At 51.1% G+C, this 25300-nt stretch overlaps 1 protein-coding gene and 1 non-coding gene across 20 annotated transcripts in view; both read left to right on the forward strand.

Moving 5' to 3' along the window:
- Positions 1–25300, forward strand: part of Mroh1 (maestro heat-like repeat family member 1) — a 72602-nt gene that overhangs the window by 29433 nt on the left and 17869 nt on the right. For 8 of the 19 annotated variants that reach the window (XR_001781513.1, XR_001781512.1, XM_017316554.2 and 5 more), the window contains exons 11-29: positions 3032–3110; positions 4349–4462; positions 11270–11343; positions 13846–13965; positions 17239–17346; positions 17642–17786; positions 18032–18072; positions 18374–18515; positions 18779–18831; positions 19283–19390; positions 19918–20037; positions 20307–20429; positions 22279–22425; positions 22502–22528; positions 23404–23526; positions 23668–23747; positions 23957–24071; positions 24193–24288; positions 24813–24917. Coding sequence is in view for 15 of the 19 variants with exons in the window: in XM_017316554.2 (XP_017172043.1) it covers positions 3032–3110; positions 4349–4462; positions 11270–11343; positions 13846–13965; positions 17239–17346; positions 17642–17786; positions 18032–18072; positions 18374–18515; positions 18779–18831; positions 19283–19390; positions 19918–20037; positions 20307–20429; positions 22279–22425; positions 22502–22528; positions 23404–23526; positions 23668–23747; positions 23957–24071; positions 24193–24288; positions 24813–24917 (1920 nt within the window). In the remaining 4 variants the exon portion in view is untranslated. Of the gene's footprint in view, positions 1–1687; positions 2098–3031; positions 3111–4348; positions 4463–7460; positions 7549–11269; positions 11344–13845; positions 13966–17238; positions 17347–17641; positions 17787–18031; positions 18073–18373; positions 18516–18778; positions 18832–19282; positions 19391–19917; positions 20038–20306; positions 20430–22278; positions 22426–22501; positions 22529–23403; positions 23527–23667; positions 23748–23956; positions 24072–24192; positions 24289–24780; positions 24918–25300 lie in introns of those variants that run through there. The other 11 variants (XM_017316555.2, XM_030248484.1, XM_017316553.1 and 8 more) reach the window with 5 other exon arrangements.
- Positions 23344–23403, forward strand: Mir6954 (microRNA 6954). The gene has a single exon (NR_105919.1). It is a non-coding gene; the product is annotated as a microRNA 6954 (primary transcript).

Below are 25300 nucleotides of genomic sequence, written 5' to 3' on the forward strand. Positions count from 1 at the left end.
GACTCACACAAGAGGGCGTCTAGTTGAACTCTTCAACTAGTTGTAAGCCACTGTTTGGGTGCTAGGCAGCTTTTGTATCCCTCAGCATTTGATAGAAGCCGGTTACAGCCTCTAACGTTGCAGCTCTCACTCTGGCCTCGAGTAGCAGGAATTACCTGGAGCCAGTGTTACAGCTCCTGGGCCTGGGGAGGGAAAGACTTTAGGCCCTAAAGGCTAGCCAGCTCCCTAGATCCAGTGCACGCAGTCGCTCTCCTGTGGCTCTTCTGGTCTTCTGTCTCAGCTCTGCCCTCCCTGCTAGAGCTGGCGGTCTTGCTCCGGCTCTGTCCCTCTGTCAGCCGTTGAGCTGTTGTCCGCAGCTGTAAGCAGCCAGCTGCCTGGGCAGCTTGAACTCGGCCACTGATGCTGTGGCTTTGCTGCTTCTGCCCTTGTTGCCGAAATACGTTCTCTGCTATGGCTTCCTGTCTCATTGGCCCTATTTCTAAAAGCAAGCCAGAAAAGATCACTTGAGGGAAGCCTTGTATTGGACCCCCATGTTACACAGAGCATTTGGGTGCCTCTCAGCTGACTCACCAAATGACTCAAGCATCTCACTTATCTATGTAATATCGCCAGAAGAGAGGTGTTTAAACCAATCACAGCCAAGTTCCCTTGCAAATAAAAGCTTACGTTCATAGGAGCCACACAGCCTTGGCCCTTTAGCACCTGTCCAGCACTTGCTCTCCGGTAGGCCATCAGAAGACGTTCCCTCTCTAACCCAGGTAGAAGTGGCTACAGGATCATTAGCGTTCTCTAAGCCTTGTTATAACAAAAAGTCCAGTGTAAGCTTTGAAATAGTTCTGACATAGTCTGTAGCTTCAAGAACCAGAGCAAGCAACCAGAGTATGTAGTTCCCTCATGGTGTCTGTGGAGGGTTCATAAGGGTAGGTAGGATGTCTGGCTGTTTGGCTGACAGTCATTTTTACAGCAGGGGAGAATCTGAAAGTTGCCAGTTAGGGAATCAGACTGCCCCATGCTCCAACATCAGGGAGTCCTACAGTAACAACTTACACCACTGGGCTCGTGAGCTGGCTCCATGGGTAAAGGCGCTTGCCACTCACACTGGAACCCCACATAAAGGTAGAAGAGCTGACTCCATTGAGGTGTTCTCTGGTCTCTGCCTGGGTACCATCGCACATGCCCCCCTACACACACACACACACACACACACACACACACACACACACAAATAATGATAGTAAGTGAATATTCTTTATAAAAAGAACTTATGGAGCCTGCTGGTGGTGGCACGCGCCTTTAGTCCTAGCACTTGGGAGGAGGCAGAGACAGGCAGATCTCTCTGAGTTTGAGGTCAGTCTGGTCTACAGAGCAACTTGCAGGACAGCCCAGGCTCCACAGAGAAACCATGTCTTGAAAAACCAAAAAATAAAAAAATAAAGAAAAAGAACTTACTGGTGCTGGAGGCTGGAGAGACAGCAGTTTAACTTACCTGCTGCTCTTCCACAGGACCCAAGCCAAGTTCAGTTTCTAGCACCCATATGTTGCCTCAGGACCTGTGACTCCAGAAGATCCAATACATACATTTGGTATACACACACACACACACACACACACACACACACACACACACTCACGGGCAAAATAAAACTCATATAAGTAAAATAAATCTTGTTTTGTTTTTGTTTTTCAGGACAGGGTTTCTCTGTGTAGTCCTGGCTGTCCTGGAACTCACCGTGTAGACCAGAAGGCTGGCCTCAGACCGGGATCAAAGGCATGTGACAAAGTTACAGGCTGAAAATGAGGAAATCTTTAAAAAAGAACTTACTAGGCTGAGAGTAGTGGCACATGCCTTTAATCCCAGCATTTGGGAGACAGAGGCAGACAGATCTCTGTCAATTTGAGGCCAGTCTGATCTACATAGTGAGTTCCAGGATAGCAAGGGTTATATAGAAAGAATTAGTCTCAAAAAGCAAACCAAAATGAAGAGGCTGGAGAGATGGCTCAGTGGTTAAGAGCACTGACTGCTCTTCTAGAGGTCCTGAGTTCAATTCCCAGCAACCACATGGTGGTTCACAGCCATCTGCAATGGGATCTTTTCTGGTAAGTCTGAAGACAGCAATAGTGTACTCACATACATGACATTAATCTCTCTTTCTTTCTCTCTCACAAAACAAAGTGAGAAAAGAAAGTACAACTAGCACTAATACTGTAGCAGGGCTGTAATACTGCTTACCTCTTCAAGTGTGGTGGCACATGCTTCTAATAGTGACACTGAGGCAGGAGATATGAGTTCAAGGCCTGCCTCGGCTACGTGAATCATGTCTCCCGGCTCATGTCTCAAAAGAAGCAAAAGCATAGGCTAAAGAGATGGTTCAGTGGTTAGGAATCGTTGTTGCTCTTGCAGACTGACGTTGGGTTTGATTCCCAGTACCCACATGACAGCTCACAACTTTCTAACCCTAGTCCAAGGGAATTTCCCACCCTCTTTACCTCCAAGGGCTCCAGCAAGTCAGGCAAACACATTAAATAGTAAAGCAGATCTTTAAATTATTTTATTTTGCATGATTGGTGTGTAGCCCACATAGTTATCTGTGTACCATGTGCCGGGGACCCACAGAGATTAGAAGAGATTTCAAGTCCTCTGCTGCTCTAGTTACAGTTGTGAGCCGCCATGGGGGTGCTGAGAATTGAACCCCGGCCCTCTGGGAGAGCAGCTAGACCTCTTAACCACTGAGCCATCTCTCCAGACCCCCCTTTAAAATTTTTCTAAATACAAAAACAGCAACAACAAAATCCTTTCCAGTACCCCTAGGTGAGGTAGAGCCGCCTACCCATTGCACAGCAGGGCCCTGACGTGACAGTGAGTCTGTCACCATAACCGCTGTCCTGTCTCCTGGAGCAGATTTGTGTGTGTCACCATAACCGCTGTCCTGTCTCCTGGAGCAGATTTGTGTGTGTCACCATAACCGCTGTCCTGTCTCCTGGAGCAGATTTGTGTGTGTCACCATAACCGCTGTCCTGTCTCCTGGAGCAGATTTGTGTGCCTGTGGAGTCCTCGAGCCCCCTGGTGATGAACAGCCAGAAGGAGGTGCTTCGCTGCTTCACAGTGCTGGGTGAGTGGTGGCCCGGGTGGGGTGCTGGCTTCTGTGTAAGGAAGCCTCAGAGGATGTGTCTGAGCCAGTTGTCTATTATTATTATTATTATTATGAATGAAAACCAACACAAGATCTCACTGTTCTTTTGGCTCAGCTGGCCTTGAGTTCATGGTCCTTCTGCCTTGGGGTCCCAAATACCAGAGTTACAATCGTGTGCCCTGAAGCCTGGTCTGCTGTCCTCTTTGAGGGGGGTAATGGCTTTTTGTCTCAGGCTGAGGCAGGGTTAGGGCCTCAAGCAGAGCCTTGGTCTTGGTTACAGCCTGCGAGTTCTGCTCTTCACTGGAATGTGTGTTCTAGCTCTGCTTGTCTCAGCCTAGAGGCTTCTGTCTCCCATCCCATACATTCCTTCCTTGACCCTCATCCACTTCAACATTTGCATGTGGCTGTCTGACTCTGGCCATCAGTCTGGCACTACCTGACCCCACCCCCAGCTACAGCATCTTTCCATGTGTTACCTGGAGCCTGTTGGTCTAGATCAGTCAGAGCCTGGTCTACCAGATCTGTCCCTGGTGCCTGCATCCTGTCTCAGCCTGCTTGCCAGCTTGAGGGTCAGGCAGAGGCTTGTGACTTTCCTGCCACTGAAGACCAGTGACATCAGCACCCACCTAGAGTCTGGAGGGAGGAAAGCTAAGAGACTGGTCCAGCTGGCCCAGAGTGTGGGGGGAGGGTGGGCCAATTTTTACTGTCATGGACATTGCTTCACAAAGGTGAGAGAACTCAACCATGGTCATTTCCAAAAGGTTCCCATTGTCAGCGATAAAGGTCCAAGTTAGACGTCAGACAGGGTCAGCATCCGAGTGTTTGCGAATTGTTCTTAGCTGCAGACCAACCCCGAAGCAGGAGGATCTCTGAGGGGTCCCTCGTGGGTTCCCCATGAATTAAGTTGGGATGAACCCACTGGTCCTGGTGACCCCAGGTCTGAGTCTCACATGCAGTGCTACCCCTTTGGTGTTAGAGTCCCCTATGTGTTAGTCTGACTCTTCACTCTATACAGCTATTCAAAGAAACCCTGGGGGAATTGATGGCCAGGAAGTTGAGTCTCTCCCACTCCCCACAGTGAGTTTTGCCTTCCCTGTCCTGCCAAGCTCCAGTTACAGAATGACCAACGTGAACAGACTCAGCCCTGGCGAGCTTAGGGTGCAAGCATGGAGCAGAGAGACTGTTAGACAGTATCTGATGCGCATGTCGCCCTGCAGCCTGCTGCTCTCCTGACCGTCTGCTGGCCTTCTTACTGCCCAGGCTGGACACCAGCAACGAGAGGCTCCGCGTGGGTACCCTGCAGATCCTGAGACACATCATCAACTCGGCTGGTAAGAGCCTCCTGTGCTCCAGTGTGGGACAGTACCACTGGGGTCATGCCCATCGTTTGGATGACCAAAACATCCTACTATGAGTTACTGTTAGTGGTAGTGTTTTAGCTTGGCGGTCTTCAAAATTGCACTGTGTTTTAGTTATTGCTGTGATGAGACACCGTGAGCAAGGGAACTTATCAGAAGAAGAGGTTTATTTGGAGGCGGGTGACAATTGAGAGCAAGTGCTCATGGGCAGACATTTGATAACTAGAAGCAGCCAGGACTTTAGAAGCTCAGAACCTGTCCCCAGTGACACACGTCCTCCAACAAAGTCACATCTCCTAATCCTTCCCTAACACTTCCACCAACTGGGGCCATTTCCAACCAAAGCACCACAGGTTAGAACTTAGGGTTCCACACACGCTGGGCAACACTTTCAGCCCCCAGTTTCCTGCTTTTAAGGGAGACTTATTTGATTGAAATAAGCAAACTTATTGAGCAATAAGTTTCATAAAGATAATTATAGTTGTACACGTGGGTTTGTGGTCTGGTGAGTTCTATTCATGCCCTGTCAGAGGTCAGCAAAGAGTGGACATGGGTCATGCCTTAGTTAGGGTTTTACTGCTGTGAGCAGACACCATGACCAAGGCAAGTCTTTTTTTTTTTTTTTTTAGATTTATTTATTTATTATATGTAATTAGATTTCATTATGGATGGTTGTGAGCCACCATGTGGTTGCTGGGATTTGAACTCAGGACCTCCAGAAGAGCAGTCAGTGCTCTTAACCGCTGAGCCATCTCTCCAGCCCCACAGGGGCCAAGGCAAGTCTTATAAAGGACAACATTTAATTGGGGCTGGCTTACAGGTTCAGAGGTTCAGTGCATTATCATCAAGGCAGGAGCATGGCAGCATCCAGGCAGGCATGGTGCAGGAGGAGCTGAGATTTCTCCATCTTTATCTGAAGGCTGCTAACAGAATACTGGCTTCCAGGCAGCTAGGATGAGAGTCTTAGAGACCACGCCCGCGGTGACACACCTACTCCTACAAGGCCATACCTGCTAATAGCGCCCTGGGCCAAGCATATACTAACCATCACAGGTCACATTGGGTGGCATTAGATAGGAGGTTCAGAAAGGAACATCCTGTTGCCTGGGCTCTTCTGGCAGTGGTTAAGGCACCAGAAGTAGACTCTTGGTAGTGGTTGTTTAGGGTGCGGGTGCAGGTGCGTGTGTGTGTGTGTGTGTGTGTGTGTGTGCGTGCGCGTGCACGTGCGCAGGTGCGTGCGTAGGTGCATGCGTGCGTGCGTGCGTGTGTGTGTGTGTGTGTGTGTGTGTGTGTGCGTGTGTGTGTGTGTTCTCGCGCGCACGTGTGCTTGCATGCGTGCATGTTTACATTTAAGAGTTCACCAGTGGATTGGGATTCAGGTGAAAGGCCACATGGGTTGGACAAGGGCAAATGAAAAGTATGATGCTTTTCTAGTTCTAACTCTGCCATTGTTTTCTTGTTTGGTTGTTTTGGTGGTGGTGATGGGTTTGATGGATAAGATGGTTAGGTATATAAAAATTCATTGATAGTGAAAATAGAAAACTATAGCAGATGCTGCATGGCTTCAGAATGGGCTTCTAGCTGTGTAGACGTTCACTGAGGCGTGCAGCATTCAGGGCTGGGCAGGGGTTGTTTGACTGGATACCTCTTTTTCTTTTTCTCTTCTCTTCTCTTCTCTTCTCTTCTCTTCTCTTCTCTTCTCTTCTCTTCTTCCTTCCTTTTCTCCCTTCCTTCCTTCCTTCCTTCCTTCCTTCCTTCCTTCCTTCCTTCCTTCCTTCCTTTCTTTCTTTCTTTTTTTCTGACAGTCTCTCTATTAGCCCTACCTTTCTGAGAACTCGCTCTGTAGACCAGGCTGGCCTCAGACTCACAGAGATCCACCTGCCTCTGCCTCCTAAATGTTGGGATTGAAGGTGAGTGCCACCACAGGCAGCATTTGACTGGATGCCTGCATCCAGCCGTGTGATGCTCTTATTGACTTCATTACAGTAAAATGATGTTTTTTTATCGAAGTGTACTTCAGAAGGCACTCTGTGTTTACCTATATTTTCATTCTTTCCTCTATGTTCTTTCTCTGGGCATGTCATATGGAAATGTCTGCATACAAGAAACAGAATTTTCTCTACTGGAGACAGTCCATAGTGTGCTTTGTTTCTTTCTGTAGATTACCTTAGAGAACTTCTCACCTTCATCAGTACAGAGTTAAGATGCTCTTAAATATTTGAAGTACAGCTCACCTACAGGAATACTACAGATAGTAGCTGTTGTTTTCAGTAAGTGATAACACAGCCCATTATTTCCACCTGGATGAAGAACAAAGAACAGATGACAGTGCTCAGGGGCCGTTGCCAGGTCAGCAAGGGCAGCTTCGTGCACAAGAATGTGTGACTGTTTTGCATGTTGTATAAGGAGTGAGAAATTGCACACTGTGGAACGTTTTGTATCTGACTTATTTTTTTGTGAAATGTATAGTAAGCTAATCTCCAAGGTGCTCATTTGTTAGCAAGGCACGTGGGTTCTTCCAGTTTCTGACCCTAATGAAGACTGCTTCTCTTTCTGTTGTCCCTGTGCACACTTTGATGGACGCGTATCTAGGAGCAGAGTTTCAGGTTGTAGGTGTGCCTTTGTCTTAACACCACCAGGTGAATGCATTCTGTTCTTCCAAGATACCTAGTGAAGACTAGACAGAGTAACTCCTTTTGCAGCAAGCCGCTGCTTAGCTGTTATGTGTTCCAGGCTACCAAACAAACCACCTTTCCCAAGGTTGCCCAAGTCACCCACCCCCCCCATCCCCACCCCCCGCCGCCGAGAAGGGCAAGGGTAGAGCACACAGACTTTCTTTTCCTGGAGTCTAGTTTGATCTGTGCCTGGTGCTGTCTGAGCCTCTAACACTAGGTGGCGCTCTGATCTCAGGTTTGTATCCCTTCTCCTGTGGACAGGAAAACCTGTAAGCTAGGAGCAGGAGAGTAATTCACAAAGCTGACCTTCTGTTGCTCCCGGAGAAACCCGAAACCCCAGGAATCTAAAGATGAACTTGAATGAAAGTCTCAGCCAGGACACAGGTGAATTTTAAATTTCTTGCTTTATGAGTCACACCTTTGTGTCTTCAGCCCTAAGATTCCAGAGACTAGCTGTGCTTAGGTTGTTTTTTGTTTTTGCTTTTGTGTTTTTGAGACAGGGGTCTCACTAGGTAATTTTGGCTGACCTGAAATTCACTAAGTATAGCAGGCTGACCTTGAACTCATAGAGATCTGCCTCCCGAGTGCATGCTGGGATCAGAGGCATACATTATCCACTGTGCCTACTTTGAAGATTTTCCTTTTTGGTTTTTTAATTATTTTTTGTGGGTGTTTTGTGTGCTTGTGTTTCTGTGTGGTGTGTGCTTATCTGGTGCCCAGGGAGCCAGGAGAGTGTGTCTGATACTCTGGAACTAGACTTACAGATGGTTGTGAGCTGACATACGGGTACTAAGAATCAAACCCAGGTCCTTTGAAAGTGCAGCAGTGCTCTTAACCCCTGAATACTCTCTCCAGAACTTTATCTTCAAGATGTTTACATGTAACCATGTATGTCTTTATATGTAAATAATATTTCTATTTGACTCTCTTTCTAGAGACTGTCCATCGATTTGTTTGTTTGTTTGTTTTTAACTGTGGTGTCCACCTTTCAGAGTCTGACTACTTTTTTAAAAGATTTATTTATTTATTTTATGTATATGAGTACACTGTAGCTGTACAGATGATTGTGAGCCATCATGTGATTGTTGGGATTTGAACTCAGGACCTTTGGAAGAGTAGTCAGTGCTCTTAACCACTGAGCCATTTCTCCAGCCCTTGTTTTGTTTTCTTTTTTGGTTGTTTTGTTTTGTTTTGAAATTGGGTCTCTCTACATAGCCCTGGTTGTCCTGGAACTCACTTTGTAGACCAGGCTGGCCTCAAACTCAGAAATCCGCCTTCATCTGCCTCCCGAGTGCTGGGATTAAAGGCGTGTGCCACCACGCCCGGCTTGTATTTTATGATATTACTGTCAAGATCCTTAACAGGCTTTGTTGTGGTGGCTCCAGAGGAGGTAGGGCCTAGGCCATGGAGTATCTTAGGGTGGGGCTGTTTGTTTTTTGTGACAGAGTTTCTCTGCATAGCTCTAGTTATCCTGGTGCTCTCTTAGTACACCAGGCTGGCCTTGAATTCAGAGGTCTGCCTGCCTCTGCCTCCTGAGTTCTGGGATTAAAGGTGTGTGCCACCACCTGGCTGGGATGGCATTCTTACCAAACTGCCTCTACATTGTCACGAGCAGTTATTACTTGTATTGTGCCCAGTGCCCTCATTTTTCTTCCCTATTTTCTTTCCTTTAAAAAAAAAAAAAGATTATTTATTATGTGTGTGTGTGCGTGTGTGCCTGGGCGAGCTCATGTGCAGGAGCCTGTGGAGGTCAAAAGGCATTTGATGCTGTGCTGGAGTTACAGTGCTCGTGTGCTGCCTGATGTAAGTTCAGGGATCTGAACCCAGGTCCTCTACTAAAGCAGTACAAATTCTTACCTGCTGAGCCATCTCTCCAGCCTCTTTTCCCTTTTAGTCTAGGGCCTTGCTCTGTGGTCTAGGTTGGCTTTGAACACACTAGCTCCCTGTGTCAGCCTCCTCCGCTGTCCTGGAGCTGACGCTCCTCCTGCTTCCTTCTGAGTGTTGGGGTTACAGGCATTTATCACATCCGGTGATAGCCACTTCGTAGTATCCATTTAAAATTTATTGCAAAAGGTGAAATCCACTCTAGAGACATATAGAATGGCTCATAAATGTGAGCGTTCTCATTGCACAGGGCTAGGCTGGTGCTCTGGGCATCATTCTGGGGTTAGTGTCTGTGCGGCCCAGTCAAGCACTTAGTGGCTGGCCTCAGTCTTCTTTATAGTATTAGGAGATGGGTCAGGTGGTGGCTCATGCCTTTAATCCCAAGACTCGGGAGTTCAAGGCCAGCCTGGTCTACAGAGTGAGTGCCAGGACAGCCAGGGATACAGAGAAACCCTATATCAACACACGACGCGCACAAGTAAGCTTGGGCACACACACACACGCACACACACACACATATTTGGCATATAAGGTTATGTTGCTGGTTCTCAGCAAGAAGGAGCCCCCAGAGCCACAGCAACAGCAGCAGCAGCAGCAGCGGTTGGTCTGGGTCATGTGAGAAACTCCAGACGTTAGGCAGACCGGTGACTGACACCAGCTCCGTCACAGCAGCACTGACTTCCCCAGAATGGGAGCCACTTCTCTACTTACTGCCTCAGCTGCCAACCAGTTAGCTTTGTAACAAGATGTGCTCAAATCACTCTCCTTTAATTAATTGATTACTCATTATGGGTGTGTGAGTGCCGTGAAGAGGGGTGGGCATCAGAGGACAACTTGCAGAAGTCCATTCTCCTTCTGCCATGTTGGTCCCACGGAGCACTGCTTACGGTCTTGATGGTAGCACCGTCACGCACTGAGCTACCGGCCACAGCCCACCTTAGGTTTTATCTTTATCTTTTTTCTTTTTAACTTATTTTAGTTTATCTGTGTAGTCTGCTTGTGGATATGTACACAGGAGTGTAAGTGCCCAGAGACCAAGGTGCCTGATTTCCCTGGAGCTGGTTGTGAGCCACCTGATCTGGGTTTGGGAAATGAACTCATTCCTCTGGAAAAACAGTATTTGCTCTTAATCATTGAGCCAACCCTCCAGCACCCCATAACCACTGAGCCAACCCTCCAGCACCCTCTAAGCACTGAGCCATCCCTCCAGTACCCCATAACCACTGAGCCATCCCTCCAGTACCCCCTAAACACTGAGCCAACCCTCTAGTACCCCCTAACCACTGAGCCATTCCTCCAGTACTCGATTACCCCTCAGCAATTTCTCTAGCACCCCCTAACCACTGAGCCATCCCTCCAACACTCCCAATCTCTGAGCCATCCCCCAGTACTCCCTAACCACTGAGCCATCGCTCCAACACTCCTAGCCCCTTGAAATTCATCATCCTAATCATTGTTTGCTTAGGCTAGGGGTTGAGAAATGTGTGTGTTACAGTTTGTAGGAAAGAAGGGTGGGGCTTGCAGAAAACAGATTCAGAGCAGAATTTGAATTCTGTTCCTAGTGGCCTCAGTATTCTACATTACGGCTACCCCTTAGGTGCATGTGTGGGCTTCACTCCCAGCCCTTCTTGTACCTCTTACTGGTACTGTGCTTTCATGATGACCTCTTTTGTATGAGCCAGAGAACGATTGTTTTGAAAGGTGACGCTCTCAAAAAGCCAGCTACATATGGCAAGGCAAGTTTATTTAGTAGGGAGCACAAGTGAGCATGCGATACAAAGAGCTTTGCTTAAATTCACTTACCCAGAACTGTCCGTTCTCAGAGTGGGTGCACCATTTAGCAGTGGAAAAAGGCAGAACAGATGTCTCAGCTGGCTTTGCTGGGGCTCCTGTCTAACAGGCGCTTCCCTGGTCCCTTCACTCTGCAGGGTCCTGCCCCGTGCCTGCGCCAGCCCTGCAGGAGTTTGCAGCACACTGTGTTGCAGCCTCGCACGATTGAGAGCACAGGTTCTTCACGCAAAGGACCCTAAGGAGAATTAAACATTCCTTTTAGCTGAGGATTAGGGAAAATGTTATTGGGGGTGGGGGGTAATGCCCATTTCTCCTTCGACATGAGGACCAAGTGAGGCCAGACCCTTTGAGGCCTAGACTTCAAGGTAGATGCAGATAGGATGGCTGGCCTTGGTTACAGGCACTAAGTCACCTTGTTTGTTTCTTGCAGCCGCTCAGATGGAGGCTAAGCAGCCCTTTATCCTCTCCTCCATGAGGCTGCCTCTTCTGGACACCAACGATAAGGTACAGTGGAAGGTTGGCCTGGGCCACTGTGGGGACAGACCGGGTTGCTTGGCTCATCGTGAGCAACCAACAGAAGAGCAGTCAGAGCACCGGAAGTTCCTATCCTACCAGCCTCTGGGTGCAAGCAGGCAGAGAGATGCACACATGCAGTGTGGGCAGACTACATTTCCACGTTGTCTTAGTGAACCGGTAGCGAACCAAAGGCACCTCAGGGCTGGTGCCTGTCGTAGGCCCAGAGTGCTCCAGCACCAGCCCGAGATCCGCCATTCACAAAGGACTCAGGGAACTCAGGCATCAGGCATCCTCACCACTTTCAACTCAGGGACGGTTGAACTCTGCTAGGGGGCTGGGTGTGGTGGCTCATGACTGTCATCTGAGCACTTGAAAGTTGGTGATAGGAGTTCTGGCTGTCTTCGGCTACATAATTAGATTTTTGTCTCAAAAACAGATATCAGCCTGGGACAGAGTTCAGGAGGGACAAACCTGAAGCTTCCCATTGCCTTCTGTGAGCTGGGCAGTAGTAGCCCCCCCGGCAGCAATGTGTGCCCACACCTGGGAGCATTGCCAACCAAGGCCATTCCTTTAGTCTTAGAGCCCTGTTACAGGGATGTGCTGGACTGTCTGTATGGCCACACTCAGCCTCCAGCCCCTCTGAAGATGGGACTGATAGCATGTGGCCTGCAGGTTCCCACCTGCGTTCTAGACTTTGACTATGGGAGATGTCTCTGGTCCCAGATCATGACACACTCTTACCAAGTAGGTTATCTCAAGGGCTCCCAGGAGTCCAGGAAACAGATTAGACTCCTTTTTGGGCAAGGCAGGCCTCCCTAGCCTTCTGAGCACTACGGTGTTAGTAGGGCTGGCCTGCTCAGAGGCAGCAGGACCCTAGCCCTTCCTGAGAGCATTGCAGCATCTGTGCCACCTGGCTGCTTCCAAGGACCTCCTCTGTATCCTGCTGTTATTTCTGCAGGAGCTCCTGACATAAACTCTAAATCCCAGCTTTCTAACCTGCATATTCCCTCATTGTGGGTCCAGACAATGAGCCGTCCACAGTATGGAGTGAGCATGTGCATGCGCACTCAGCCTGGGCAGATGGCTACCAACCTAGACCACCCTTTCCTATAGCCACATTAGATGATCAGGTGTGGGGCTATGAGGAGGTGAGGCTCTCAGGAAGCTTCCTTGGGGCAGCCACACTCGCTGCAACATTCCAGGAAGGGAAAGCACTCTCAGGATGCAGCTGAAGGCTCCTGAGAGACTTGTACAAAAGGCTAAGGCCGGGGTCAAAGGCCGGGGTCTGTTAGGGTAAGTGAGCCAGAGGAGACATTGGCTCGGAGTAAACGTCACTGATTTGTCTTATCAGGCTGGCCATGCAGCCCCAGAACTAGGCATGCTTGGGCAACAGGCAAAGGCCTGGGAGACATTGCCTGGGGGAGGGGTCAAACAACCAGGGCCATAGCACATCATAGGAAACACGGGTGTCACCCAAGAGAGCCATCCTGAAGGACACCAGTCCTATAGCTTAAGTCTAGATGAACGGTGCAGATGGGACTGGTCTGTTACGCACCAAAACTCCCTGAGTATAAGTGGGGGTCAAGCTGGAGGCCAGGGGGCTTTGGAGCAGGCTTTTATCAGAGCCGTTTCCATAGACTTGAGGATGAAGCCTGGTAACAGCCCATAAAGGATGCAGTTGGCGAGATAAGGTGACTTCTGAAGGGCTGGGAGGAAGGGACAAAAGTGTGTGGGAGAGCAGGACACGAGGCCTTCCTTTGCAGAGCTGCACGTGTCACAGGTGGCTAACAGGCCGCTAGCTGAGAGCTGAGCAGGCTTCCGCGAAGCCAGGCGCTGGGGACTGCAGCAGTTGTGGGTACAGATGTGGGCGTAGACATATAAACCAATGTGTGTGTAAGTGTAGGCGCAAGTGCGGCTGTAGGTACAGGTGTGGTGTAGGTGTACAAACCAGTGTGTGTGTGTGTGTGTGTGTGTGTGTGTGTGAGTGTGTGAGTGTAGATGCAGGCGCAGCTGTAGGCACTGTGTGTATGGGCGTGGGTATGGTGCTGATACAGATGTGGGTACAGGTGTGTAGGTGTGTATGGGCGTGGGTATGGTGCTGATACAGATGTGGGTGCAGGTGTGTAGGTGTGTGTGGGCGTGGGTATGGTGCTGATACAGATGTGGGTGCAGGTGTGTATGGGCATGTGTATGGTGATGCAGATGTGGGTGCAGGTGTGTAGGTGTGTGTGGGCATGGGTATGGTGCTGATGCAGATGTGGGTGCAGGTGTGTAGGTGTGTGTGGGCATGGGTATGGTGCTGATGCAGATGTGGGTGCAGGTGTGTAGGTGTGTGTGGGCGTGGGTATGGTACTGATACAGATGTGGGTGCAGGTGTGTATGGGCATGTGTATGGTGATGCAGATGTGGGTGCAGGTGTGGGTGCAAATGTAGCACAGGACCAGATGTGGCCCCTGAGGCCCTTGCTGACCTTCTCTCGGTTCTGGGCAGGTGAAACGGGCTGTGGTGCAGGTGATCAGTGCCATGGCCCACCACGGCTACTTGGAGCAGCCTGGAGGAGAGGTGATGGTTGAGTATATTGTGCAGCAGTGCGCCCTGCCCGCCGAGGAGGTAAGGACGCACCTGCTTCTGGATCTCTTCAGCCTGTGTTTCTCTTGAGCATCTGGCCTGGCAGCAGGTGGCTGCGTGGGCTGCGTGGGCTGAGGGCTCCTTTGGTTGCTGAGTCAGGGTCTCTGCATCTTGTGAGTCCACTCAACAGATAGCCAACTCGAGCAGAGGCAAAAGACAGAAACTTTGACTTTCTCCTATTTAAAGTTACTAAACACCAATTTCTTTTGAAAGAGAGCAGGGTAAGACTTGGTAACATAGACTGTAAGTAGCAGGTGAGTGGAGCCAGGTGGCACTGGGCTTCTTAGTATGCACTGGGCACTGACTCGCTAGTACGGAAACTGTGCAGTGGAGTGGGCAGTCTGGTCGTACAGTAACTAGTAAGCGCTTCAGTTCCTAAGCTGTGAGCTCTGGATCTGGTTTCTTGGAATGAGAAAAGCTAGATTGTCCTAAGGTCAGCTTGAATCTGTTGCTATGATAAGACACCATGACCAAGGCAACTTATAGGAGGAAGGGTTTGTTTGGGCTTCTGGTTCCAGAGGGATCGGTGTCCACCATGGTAGAGACATAGTAGCAAGTAGCTGGCCTGGTAGGAACAGACACCTGAGAGCTCACATCTCCAAATGCAAGCATGCAGCAGAGAGAAAACAGAGTGGACAAGCCCACTCAAAGCCTGCCCCAGTGGCATCCTTCCTCCAGCAAGGCTCCACCTCCCAAGATGCCACAGCCTCCCCCAATCAGCACTACTAACTGGGGACCAAGTGTTCAAATATCCGAGCCTACAGGCAACAATTCTCTCTCAAACCACCACGAGTTGTCTTCTTCTAGTGCTTCTGCCACTATGTACAGTGCCCAAACAGGACTCTGTGTCTATCCTTTAAAGTATAATTTAAAAAATTTAGATTTCTTTTTTATGTGTATGAATACTTGCCTGCATGTATGTATGCACATCACGTGTATGCTTAGTGCCTATAGAGACCAGAAAGGGGCAGTGGATTCCCTGGAATTGGAGCTATGAATGGTTGTGAGCCACCATGTGGGGGCTGGGAATCAAACCAGGTCCTCTGTAAGAGCAGTTTTGCTGGCCCATCTCTTTTTTTTTTGTTTGTTTGTTTGTTTGTTTTTGTTTTTCCCGAGACAGGGTTTCTCTGTGTAGCCCTGGCTGTCCTGGAACTCACTTTGTAGACCAGGCTGGCCTCAAACTCAGAAATCTGCCTGCCTCTGCCTCCCAAGTACTGGGATTAAAGGCGTGTGCCACCACTACCTGGCTACTGGCCCATCTCTTGAGCCTCACATTGTTTTAGTCTTTGAGAATTTTTTATAATGTATGCTTATAATGTATAATGTATGTATTCACCCCCTACCCTCCTAACTCCTCCCTGATCCACCTTCTCTTCCTTATAAAATTACATTTACGTGTGTGTGTGTGTGTGTGTGTGTGTGTGTGCTCACATATGTCACAGCACATGTATGAAGCCCAGAGGACAGCATACAGGAGTTGATTGTTCCCATCATGTGGGTCTCTGGGATAGACTCGGTATCAGGCTTGGTGGTCAATGCATTTACCCACTGAGCCATCTCGCAGCCCCATCATGCATTTGTCTTAAAGGTCATGGCATTGACTAGAGGTCATGGGTAACAGCCCACCTTTGGAGGAAGCCTGGCCACAGGTCAATTCCTTTAAAAAAAAAAAGGATTGAGAGACAGACAGACAGACTTAGAGTTGGTGCACATGGAGCAGTAATTGCAGGAGGTTGTGAATTGCTCAGCATCGGTTGTGGGAACCAAACTCAGGTCTTCTGCAAGAGCGGCAGACATTTTGTTTTTGTTTTTGTTTTTTTCAAGACAGGGTTTCTCTGTATAGCCCTGGCTGTCCTGGAACTCACTTTGTAGACCAGGCTGTCCTCGAACTCAGAAATCCGCCTGCCTCTGCCTCCCGAGTGCTGGAGAGCAGCAGACATTTTTAACCACTGAGCCATCTCTCTAGCCACTAATGTTCTTGACATTTTATTTATTTGTATGTGTGTAGGTACAGATGCTGGTGTACTTGTGGAAGTACTGTGGGAGGTGTTTTCATCTCCCACCAATGGGTCCCAAAGTGCTCTCACATGTGAGCGATTGCCAGCCTGGTGCCTGCTTTGCCCTCTGCGTCTTCACAGTAGTAGCTTGTAGGTTATTAGACAAGAACTGAAGAAGGCCATGTCCTCTGTTTCAGTCTTTGTTCCCAATAAGTTGCTATCAGAAGTTGAATAGACTCCCCTAGTAGGTACTATAAATTAGTTGTTGTTGTTGTTGTTAATACATATATATTTGGGAGGCTGTCCTCTTCTGAAGAGAAATGGAGGAGGGGTGGGTAGAGAGTAGGGTGGGGCCTAGGAGGGGAGGAGGGAGGAGACACTGCATTCAGAATGGAATATATGAGAGAAATTTTTAAAAAGATGTATTTATTTATTTTATGTACATGAGTACACTGTAGCTGTCTTCAGACACACCAGAAGAGGGCAGTGGAGCCCATTACAGATGGTTGTGAGCCACCATGTGGTTGCTGGGAATTGAGCTCAGAACTTCTAGAAGAGCAGTCAGTGCTCTTAACCACAGAGCCATCTCTCCAGCCTGAGAGAAGAATCTTTTAAAAGTCGATATCCCACCCCCAAATTAAAAATATTTACTTACTTTGTGCATAAGTATGTGTGGATGTGGATACCTTTTGGAGGTCCGAGGACGGTTTGTTAGTTCTCCCCTTCCACCATGTAAATTCTGGGGATCCAACTCAGATTAGTAGGCTTGACAGCAAGTACTGTGACTTGCTGAGCCAAGGAACCTTGGAGTCAGTAGCTTATAGGAGACAGAAACAGCGGCAGGGATGGACGGAGGGAGGGAGGGAAGGAGAGATGGAGGGAGAGGGAGAGAGAGATTGTGTGTGTGTGTGCGCGCGCATAGGCATACACATGCCATAGATCACATATACAGCTTAGAGGACAACTTTAGGTCTCTCCTTGGCCCACTGGATCCTGAAATCAAACTCAGCTTGTCAGTCTCACACAGAAAGCACTTACTGAGCCATCCCACCAGCTTTTCTTGAGTGACTTTGGTGTGCTTGCCTGTGGGAGCTGACAGACATCCTCTCGGGGCAGGGTTGGTGAGTCTGCTGCGTTTCCTTTTCTGCCAGCCTTTCCCCTTCTTGTGCTAACCTGGATGGACCTCGTGGTCCATCTCATGCTAACCTTGGTGTGTGGACAGTCATCCACACGTGCTCTCGTTTGCCTCTTCCTCCAGCCTGAGAAGCCTGGCCCTGATGGGGAGGACCTGGCGGCAGATAGCGTGCGGGCTGTCAGTATCCGCACCCTCTACCTGGTCAGCACCACAGTGGATAGGATGAACAGTGTGAGTGTGCATGTCTCTGACCCGAGGCTGGCTGCCTGAGCTTTCCCAGTCCTAGATTTCCTGCCCTCCCCATCCCTGGCCTGGAGCGGAGAGTGTGGCCTCCAGGGGACAGTGGCCGGACAGTGCTCAGAGGATCTCTCAGCAATGGCCGGACACACTGTCTGTCTTAGCATCGGCCCCTCTCAAGCTACCCGGCTCCTGTATAGCAGTGGAGATCCAGTTCTGACATCTCTACTGCCCCGGAGGCCGTGCCCACCTGCTTGCAGTCCACAGACCGTGGCCCTCTGTCCTTCAGGTTCTCTGGCCCTACCTCCTCGAGTTCCTCACCCCGGTGCGCTTCACTGCGGCCCTCACCCCGCTCTGCAGGAGCCTTGTGCACTTAGCCCTGAAGAGGCAGGAGGCTGGGGCAGATGATTTCCTCATCCAGTACAACGCGAATGGTGTGGAGGCCCAACCACCGTGCCCCTGGCTGACCCCACCGACGCCATGATGCCCTTACACCTCGTCCTCTCTCAGCTCTCTGCCTTGCCCTTGCCCTGCCCCTGCTGCTGACACCCCCCTACCCCACCCCACCCCACCCCCAGCTGCTTTCGCATGCTGTCCCACCCCAGCTGCCTGCTTGTGCCTATGGTCCCATCTTTTATCCTATCCCTGCCTTGTAACTGTTTCCATGTTTCTTGTCCAGCAAACCTCCCGTCTCCCTTCGCTATGACCACACGACTGCTGGTAAGCAACGGGTCTGTTACTGTGTCTCAGCACACGGGCTGACACTGTCCTTCATGGGACATTCTCGTAGGTGTCAGCGTGACCGAGCTTACTCTGATAGAAGAGTGGCCTCTCGGCCCCAGAGTCCCTGTCAGCTCTGTGGCAAGCCTGACCCTTGCCACCGTCTCATTGGCATTCCTTGCCCCCGTGTTTGCTGGTTTTCCCTTCACCCCTGGGAAGCTGGTCCCCAGGTTGGGCACTGTGGCCAGGAGATGGCAGGCGGCTCCATGCTTAGGCGACCCCCTTCCTTCCTCTCCTTCAGGTTGTGTCTTCTAATCCCTACCTGGGAGATGGGCGTGGAGCGGCCTCCCTGCGCCTCCTGAAGGTTATGCATCAGAATATCCACCCTTTCCTGGGCCAGCGGTGGGAGACAACCATGCCCATGCTGCTGGAGTACCTGGATGGTGAGGCCTGTGAGGCTCAGGAGCCCCTTAGCCACCCCTGACCCCACTAGCACCCAGTATGCCGTTCGGGTTGAAAGAAACGATCCAAGCTGTAATCTAAGAAAGGGCCTGGATGGCTCACAAGGGAAGGGGGTGTGACTGTGGCCTGACTGGTTTCTGCGTTCCTTCTGGGAATTCCCAGAGACAAGGAGGGCCCACCTAGTGCATGTTGGAATGAGCCTGCCTGGCAGGACCCCAGCCAGTGGGCTTATTGGTCATTTCAGAGCACACCGAGGAAAGCCTGTCACTGAAGGAGTGGGAAGAAAAGCTTCTAATGGTGAGAGATGGAGCAGAAGGCCAAGGGCCTGTCTGTGCCTTTTTGGGACATTCTGGGCCTGGGCACAGAGGGCCAGGGCAGCAAATGTTGGACCAGTGTATTGTGCCTTCCAAGGGGCTTGTTGTTATCCAACTTCATCTGGTGGTGTGACTAGGGGATGGGCTCAGTGGTGGGGGGAGTTTGGGGTAAGGATGGTGGCTGGTCTCAGATGTCCCTGGCAGGATATTGTACCTTCTGTCACTCAGCACCAAATGGGAGGGACTTTTGCTCATCCTGGGCACAGAAAGGGCTTTTCCCTCCTTCCCCGTCCCCAGCCGAGTTCAGAGCCACTTGTGCTTCAGCCTGCCTCATAGCTACCCACCTTCAAAGGCCACTTACCAACAGGAGTCACCATAAGGTTATCACGTGTCAAGGCCCTGCCTCAGGCCTCACCAATGCTCTCCCCCCTCAGTTCCTGCGAGACACCCTGGCCGTAGTATCTGACAACATCTGGATCTGCCAGCTGAGCCAAGAGATGTGCAAGCAACTGCCCTCTTACAGTGGGACTCCTCAGGAGAAGGTGCCTGAGACAAGCTAGCTGGGGATGGGGATCTCTGCACAGTCCCCAGCTCCCATGCTTTGTGTCTTTGATCTCGCCTGTCTGTGTCTTTGTCTCCTGACTCTGGCAACCCTGGCCAAGCCACTTAAAAAGCAAGCAGGGTCAGGAGGCTCCTCGCTGCAGTTAACAGCTGGGGGATGGGGGACAGCTGCCTGCTCACTGTTCCTCAGACACAGCCTGGGTCTCACCTCCTCATGCAGGACCCTTCCTATGTCCTGCTTGAAATACAGCTTCCTCTCCAAGGGGCCGGGTGTAGTGGTGCCCACGTTTAACCCCAAATACTTGAGAGGTAGGCGGATCTATGAGATCAAGTCCAACCTGGTCTACACAGCTAGTTCCAGGACAGCTGGGGCCACATACAGAAACCATATATCAAAAAAACCAAAAAGGAGGAAAGGATACAGCTATCCATTAGCAGTACCCACCACAGTGCAAGTGTCTGTCTGCTCAGGAGTCAGGTTCATCTGTGTTCTCTCCCTGTGTTCCAGAACTTCCTGTATAAGTGCATTGGAACCACGCTGGGTGCTGCTTCAAGTAAGGAGGTGGTGAGGAAACACCTCCGAGAGCTGCTGGAGACAGCCAGATATCAAGAGGAGGCAGAGCAGGAGGTAGGTAGTCCCCAGTGCCCGGGGCTGTGAGGCCGTGTTCATCTGCCGCTCTGAGCTAGCCACGTGTGCTGTGAGCACATAGGTACATGCATGCTTGCACGTGAGGCACACTGCTTGCTTCCTCACGGATGTCCGCGTGTATTTGTGTGCCTTCAGGTTTATGTGTGTGTGGAACTTTGTGTACGTGTGGATATACACTCCTCCCCACACAGCGTGTGGGCAGGTGGGCCACTGTGCCCAAGTGTGAGCACACCCGTGCACCTCCCCAGGGCCTGGCCTGTTGCTTTGGGATCTGTGCCATTACCCACCTTGAGGACACTCTAGCACAGCTGGAGGACTTTGTGAGGTCAGACGTGTTTAGGAAGTCCACCGGCATCTTTAGCATTTTTAAGGTAAGACGGTCATTACCCAGAACAGTGTCCTTGTGAGTAGATACCTGTCTGTGGCTGCCCCACTTTTCATGGCTGTGGTAGGGTGGGTTCCTGCCCTCTGCTCTCTCTCAAGATGAAGGCTAGGGCTGGGTTCCCTCAGGCTTTGTATCCTCCATTCCTCCTCTGGGCCTGAGCTCTCCTCCCACTGAGGGCCTCCCAGAAGCCCTAGCTGATTGGAGTGCTGTTCCTCTAGCTGTGGGTAATGAGAGTTCTCAGTGGCAAGGTTCTGTGGTGATCAGCTTTCTGTTGCTATGACGAAATACTTGAGGAAATCAACTTTAAGGAGGAAGAAGTAGTCTGTCTCCTAGTTTCAGAGGTTGTGCAGGCCGGGCATGGTGGAGGGGCCGGTGAAGAGAGCTTCTCCCTTCACAGGAGCCAAGAGCACACTTACCTACCTCTAGACCCGTGCTGCTTTGAATCCTTCAAAGAGTTCGTTTCTGTGGCTCTCTGCCTTCCTCGTGCTGCGATCCTTTAATGCAGTTCCTCATGTTGTGCTGACCCCTAACCATAAAGTAATTTTCATTGCTATTTCATAACTGTAATTCTGCCACTGTTATGAGTCGTAATGGGTTAGTGCGTTGATGAACTAGTCACTTCCCAAGGGTTTCTGTCTTTGAACACTGCTGCTCTGGGGACATGTGAACTTTAGGGACATTTTCAAATGTTTCTCTAACCCCTGCAGCACTGGGGACCCTTGAGCTCTAGGGACATTGCCTATCAGAACCACACAGCTGGGGAACTCAGAGCTGTCCCCTTCTCTAAGGCCAGGCTGTCTGTCCTTTGCCCTGAGTGCTTGGGTTTTCAGAATCTCCCACCATGCCTGACCCTGACCATTTTGCTCTGTGTCTAGTGATTGCTCTGCTCATGGAACCCGAGGGTTGGCCCAGGAGTGCAAGGACCCACACACCTCTTCTTTCTCTTTCTCGTCTTCCTCTATCTCTTTTTAAAAGTGTTTTTAGGCCAGGCGTGGTGGAGGACGCCTTTAATCCCAACACTTGGGAGGCAGAGGCAGGCGGATTTCTGAGTTTGAGGCCAGCCTGGTCTACAAAGTGAGTTCAGGACAGCCAGGGCTATACAGAGAAACCCTGTCTCAAAAAAACCAAAGGGGGAAAAAAAGTGTTTTTAAATTTATTTATTCATTTTGTTTTATGTGTATGTGTACCAGTGTTCTGCCTGCATGTATATCTATGCACCTGATCCCACTGAGGTCAGAAGAAGGCAGTGGATCCCCTGGAACTGGAATTATGTATGGTTGTGAGCCTCCATGTGGATGCTGGAAATTGAACCTTGGATCCTCTATAAGAACAAGTGTTCTTAACCACTGAGCCATTTCTCCAGCCCCCTCTATCTCTATCTTGAGACAGGGCCTCACTGTGTAGCCTTGGTTAGCACAGAATTTGATGTGTAGATTAGGTTGGCCTCAAATTCAAAGAGATCTGCCTTTACCTCCAGAGTGCTGGGATAAAGGTGTGAGACAACTTGTAGCTCCTGCCTCCCCCCGCCCCCACACACTGTCTTTTCTGATGTTGGCATCTACAAGCCCTAGTTTTCAGGTTGTTAGGCTTCCAGCTTTCTTTCCCCTGTTTCTTGGTCCCACTGCCTCAGCCCTTTCTTGCAACCAAATGGTTCCCGGTGGACATGCGTGGGCACCGGGGCTGCCCTCCTGCCATCCCTGGATGCTCCCTCTGGTGTTCCTAGCTGGCTCTGGCTATTCCAGGAGTTTTAGGGTATAGAAAGCCCACTGCAAAGCAAGGCTCCCTGGGAGAGTAGTTCACTGAGTAAGTGCCGTCCCACTGACTCTCTACCTCAGGATCGAAGCGAGCACGAAGTGGAAAGAATGAAGAGCTGTCTGATCCTGTGCTACGGGCACGTGGCTGCCCAGGCCCCTCGGGAGCTGGTGCTGGCCAGGGTAGAGTCTGATATCCTGCGCAGCATGTTCCAGTGCTTCAACACCAAGGTGGGCGTTGCCGATGTCCGTGGGGGCCAGTCACACAACGCCAGAGTCTTACCTTATTTCACTCTTTGTTGTTTAGGTTCTGGGAATAAAGGTAGAGACCAAGGTATAGTGTATGGCGACCGACCATGTGTGAACTATGCTTTTCTCTCTCCTCTGGGCTGGGCTTTGGGACAGAGCCAAACCTAGAGCTCGCTGGGCTTCCTGGCCATGGTGGTCCTGGGGAAGTGTGGTGGAGTACAGCTCTGAGACTCCTGCCCACTTCCCTGTGGAGCAGCTAAGCAAGCGCCCGCTGAGGACAGAGCCAGGCTTCTCTGCCTCTGGGTAATTGATCCTGGGCTACATCCTTAGAGACAGCTGATAGGCCACTCACAGCTGTGTCCCCCCCACATAGCCCAGCGATAGCTCCAGGCTCCTTTGGCTCTGTTCCCAATGCTTTTGGGGCTGCCTTTCTCTAGACCCCAGAGAGCACCTAGGGGAGGGCTAGTTAAGCCCAGAACTATTGAAAAGGGCCAAAGGTTCCCTTGGTCTCATTAACATACTTCCTCTGTGACTCCTTGATACTAACCTGGCAGGCCTTTGTGAGGGACAATTCTTTCTTCCTGAGGAGTGGGGAGCCTCAGGGGTGAGGGAGTGGGCTGGATGGCTGAGGTTCTTTTAGTTTCTTGTTTCCCCCACCCAGCCCATAGGAGTAAGAGGTTTGGCCCTCTGTTTCTCAGAATGGCCTCTCTCCTGTCTCCCATGAAGCTGTCATACTACACAGCAGTTCCCCTGTGGGCCAAGGCCCTGGAACTTCAGGTCCTAGGTTTCTCCTCAGTCAGGAGGCTGCTGTCGGGCTTTTTGGTCACAGTGAACAGCGGCTCTGGCTGTTCAAGAAAGGGCGTGAACTCCAGTTTCTGAGGCTGGGCTCTGCTCTGTGGCTACTCTGGGGCAGTTCTGGGGGCAGATATGCAAACCTCCTGCAGCCAGCTCTTCCCCTAGGACCCGGCCCTGAAGCTCTGCCTCGTCCAGAGCCTGTGCATGGTCAGCCAGGCCATGTGCAGCAGCGCACAAGCCAGCTCCTTCCACTTCTTGAGGAAAACAGAGCTGGTGACACAGATGATGGTGAGGCCCGGGCAGTCACTGGGCTTGAGTGGGTGCAGACAGAGCCCTGCGCCTCAGAGGCCTCAACCACCCACTTCATGGGAGAGATGGGGGGGGGCAGGGAGGAGGCTAATAGGGCCTGTTATATGCTGCCTCCCCAAGGAATTCATCAGGGCAGAACCCCCAGACTGCCTGAGAACACCCATTCGGAAGAAAGCCATGTTGGCCTGCACATACCTGGTGTATCCTTTCCTGCCTCTCTGTGCACTGAGTGGGCCTGTGGGTCTGTATGGGGATGTATAGAATGCATTATAGATCAGAAATCGTCTGAACGTAATGGTAGCTGGACCATCCATGTAGGCCCAGTGGTTTCTAGGGCGGGGTTGGGGGGAGGGCAGGCTGGAGAAGATGTCAGGGAGACACTTATTGGTGCCCTTAACCTGCTGCTCAGCAACTTGGAGCCCGCGCTGGAGGAGCAGACACAGGCAGATGTGGTCCACAGCTGCCTACACAGTGTCATGGCCCTGCCACCTGAGGCTGAGGGGGGAGATGGCGTTGGCCGGGAGGTATTGCACGGCCAAGGGTGGCAGCCGGGTGGGGGCGGGGCAGGAGCAGGGCAGGGAGTGAGATCTGCCTCTGAAAGAAGCGGGATCACGCATGGGTCTGGTGGTCTGGCTCTCCCTGCAGCCTCTGTATCTGGACACGGTGTGTGCCCTTGAAGACTTGTTAACAAGACTGCTGCGGCAGAACATGACCCCCCAAGGCCTGCAGATCATGGTAGAGGTGTGCTGTGGGTGTGCACTGCTGGGGTGATGGAGTCTGACTGTCCCACCTAGTTCCTGGCTGTCTTTTTCCTGCTCCCCTCCCCCACCGTGGTTAGGTACTAGGGAGACAGTTTGGCAGTCTCTCTAGGGGAGGGGCATCTGACCACGCCCCCTCTGCCTGGGCACCTCTGGCCAGATAGTGCCTCTGCTGTGTTTCCCTGACTGCTACAAGTTCTGGGAAGGATCGCATGAGTCCTGGCTGCCGTCTGCTAAGCACCCGAGGCAAGCAAGATGACAACATGCACACCCTGCCGTGGTCTCCTTCCCATTCCTTCCACTGTTACAGCGGGTTGGGGCAGCACCCGTCCCTAGTCTAGGCATCCAGTGCCTAAGAGGCCTGGATCCTTCTCAGCCAGAGTGGGCAGGGGTGAGCTACAGCAGGCCCTAAGGTGGGAGCCACCCTGGGTCCCACTGGGATGTGGGCTTCTGCCCTCCTGGGTTGCTCCCACAGCAGGCACCTGTGTCAGGTCCGTTCTCGTACAGCACCTGAGCCCGTGGATCAAGTCCCCGAGGGGTCATGAGCGGGCACGAGCACTTGGCTTGGGCGCCTGCCTGCTGGAGTTCTTCCAGGAGCACTTGCTTGTCAGCGTGAGTACCGGACCTCACCCCTCCCTCCCTCCAGCACCCCTCCCCCCTCCCTCCATCAGTCCTCTGTCTGGCCTCAGGACAGCCTGCAGGCTCCCTGGCCTCCCGCTGCTGCTTTCCTTCCTTGCCTCAGTCTTTTCTGACAAGGACCGAGGACCTACCATGGGTAGGGTGACTCTAGACTCCGGTCTGGGTGAAGCAGCCACTCCTAGGAGGCTGTGCTTAGCTCCATTGCTGAGCCACTTCGTTTTGATTGGCACTGGCTGTGTTCATCAGAACTCTGTCAGGAACGGAGAGTGAACTTTTACAAACATCTTCTTGTCCTCTATTGGAATCATACTGGGCGTTTTCTTGTGATGATCTTGTCTTGTTTTGGGGGGTCTGTT

This window comes from Mus musculus, chromosome 15 (assembly GCF_000001635.26).
Source record: "Mus musculus strain C57BL/6J chromosome 15, GRCm38.p6 C57BL/6J".
Taxonomy (NCBI): Eukaryota; Metazoa; Chordata; class Mammalia; order Rodentia; family Muridae; genus Mus; species Mus musculus.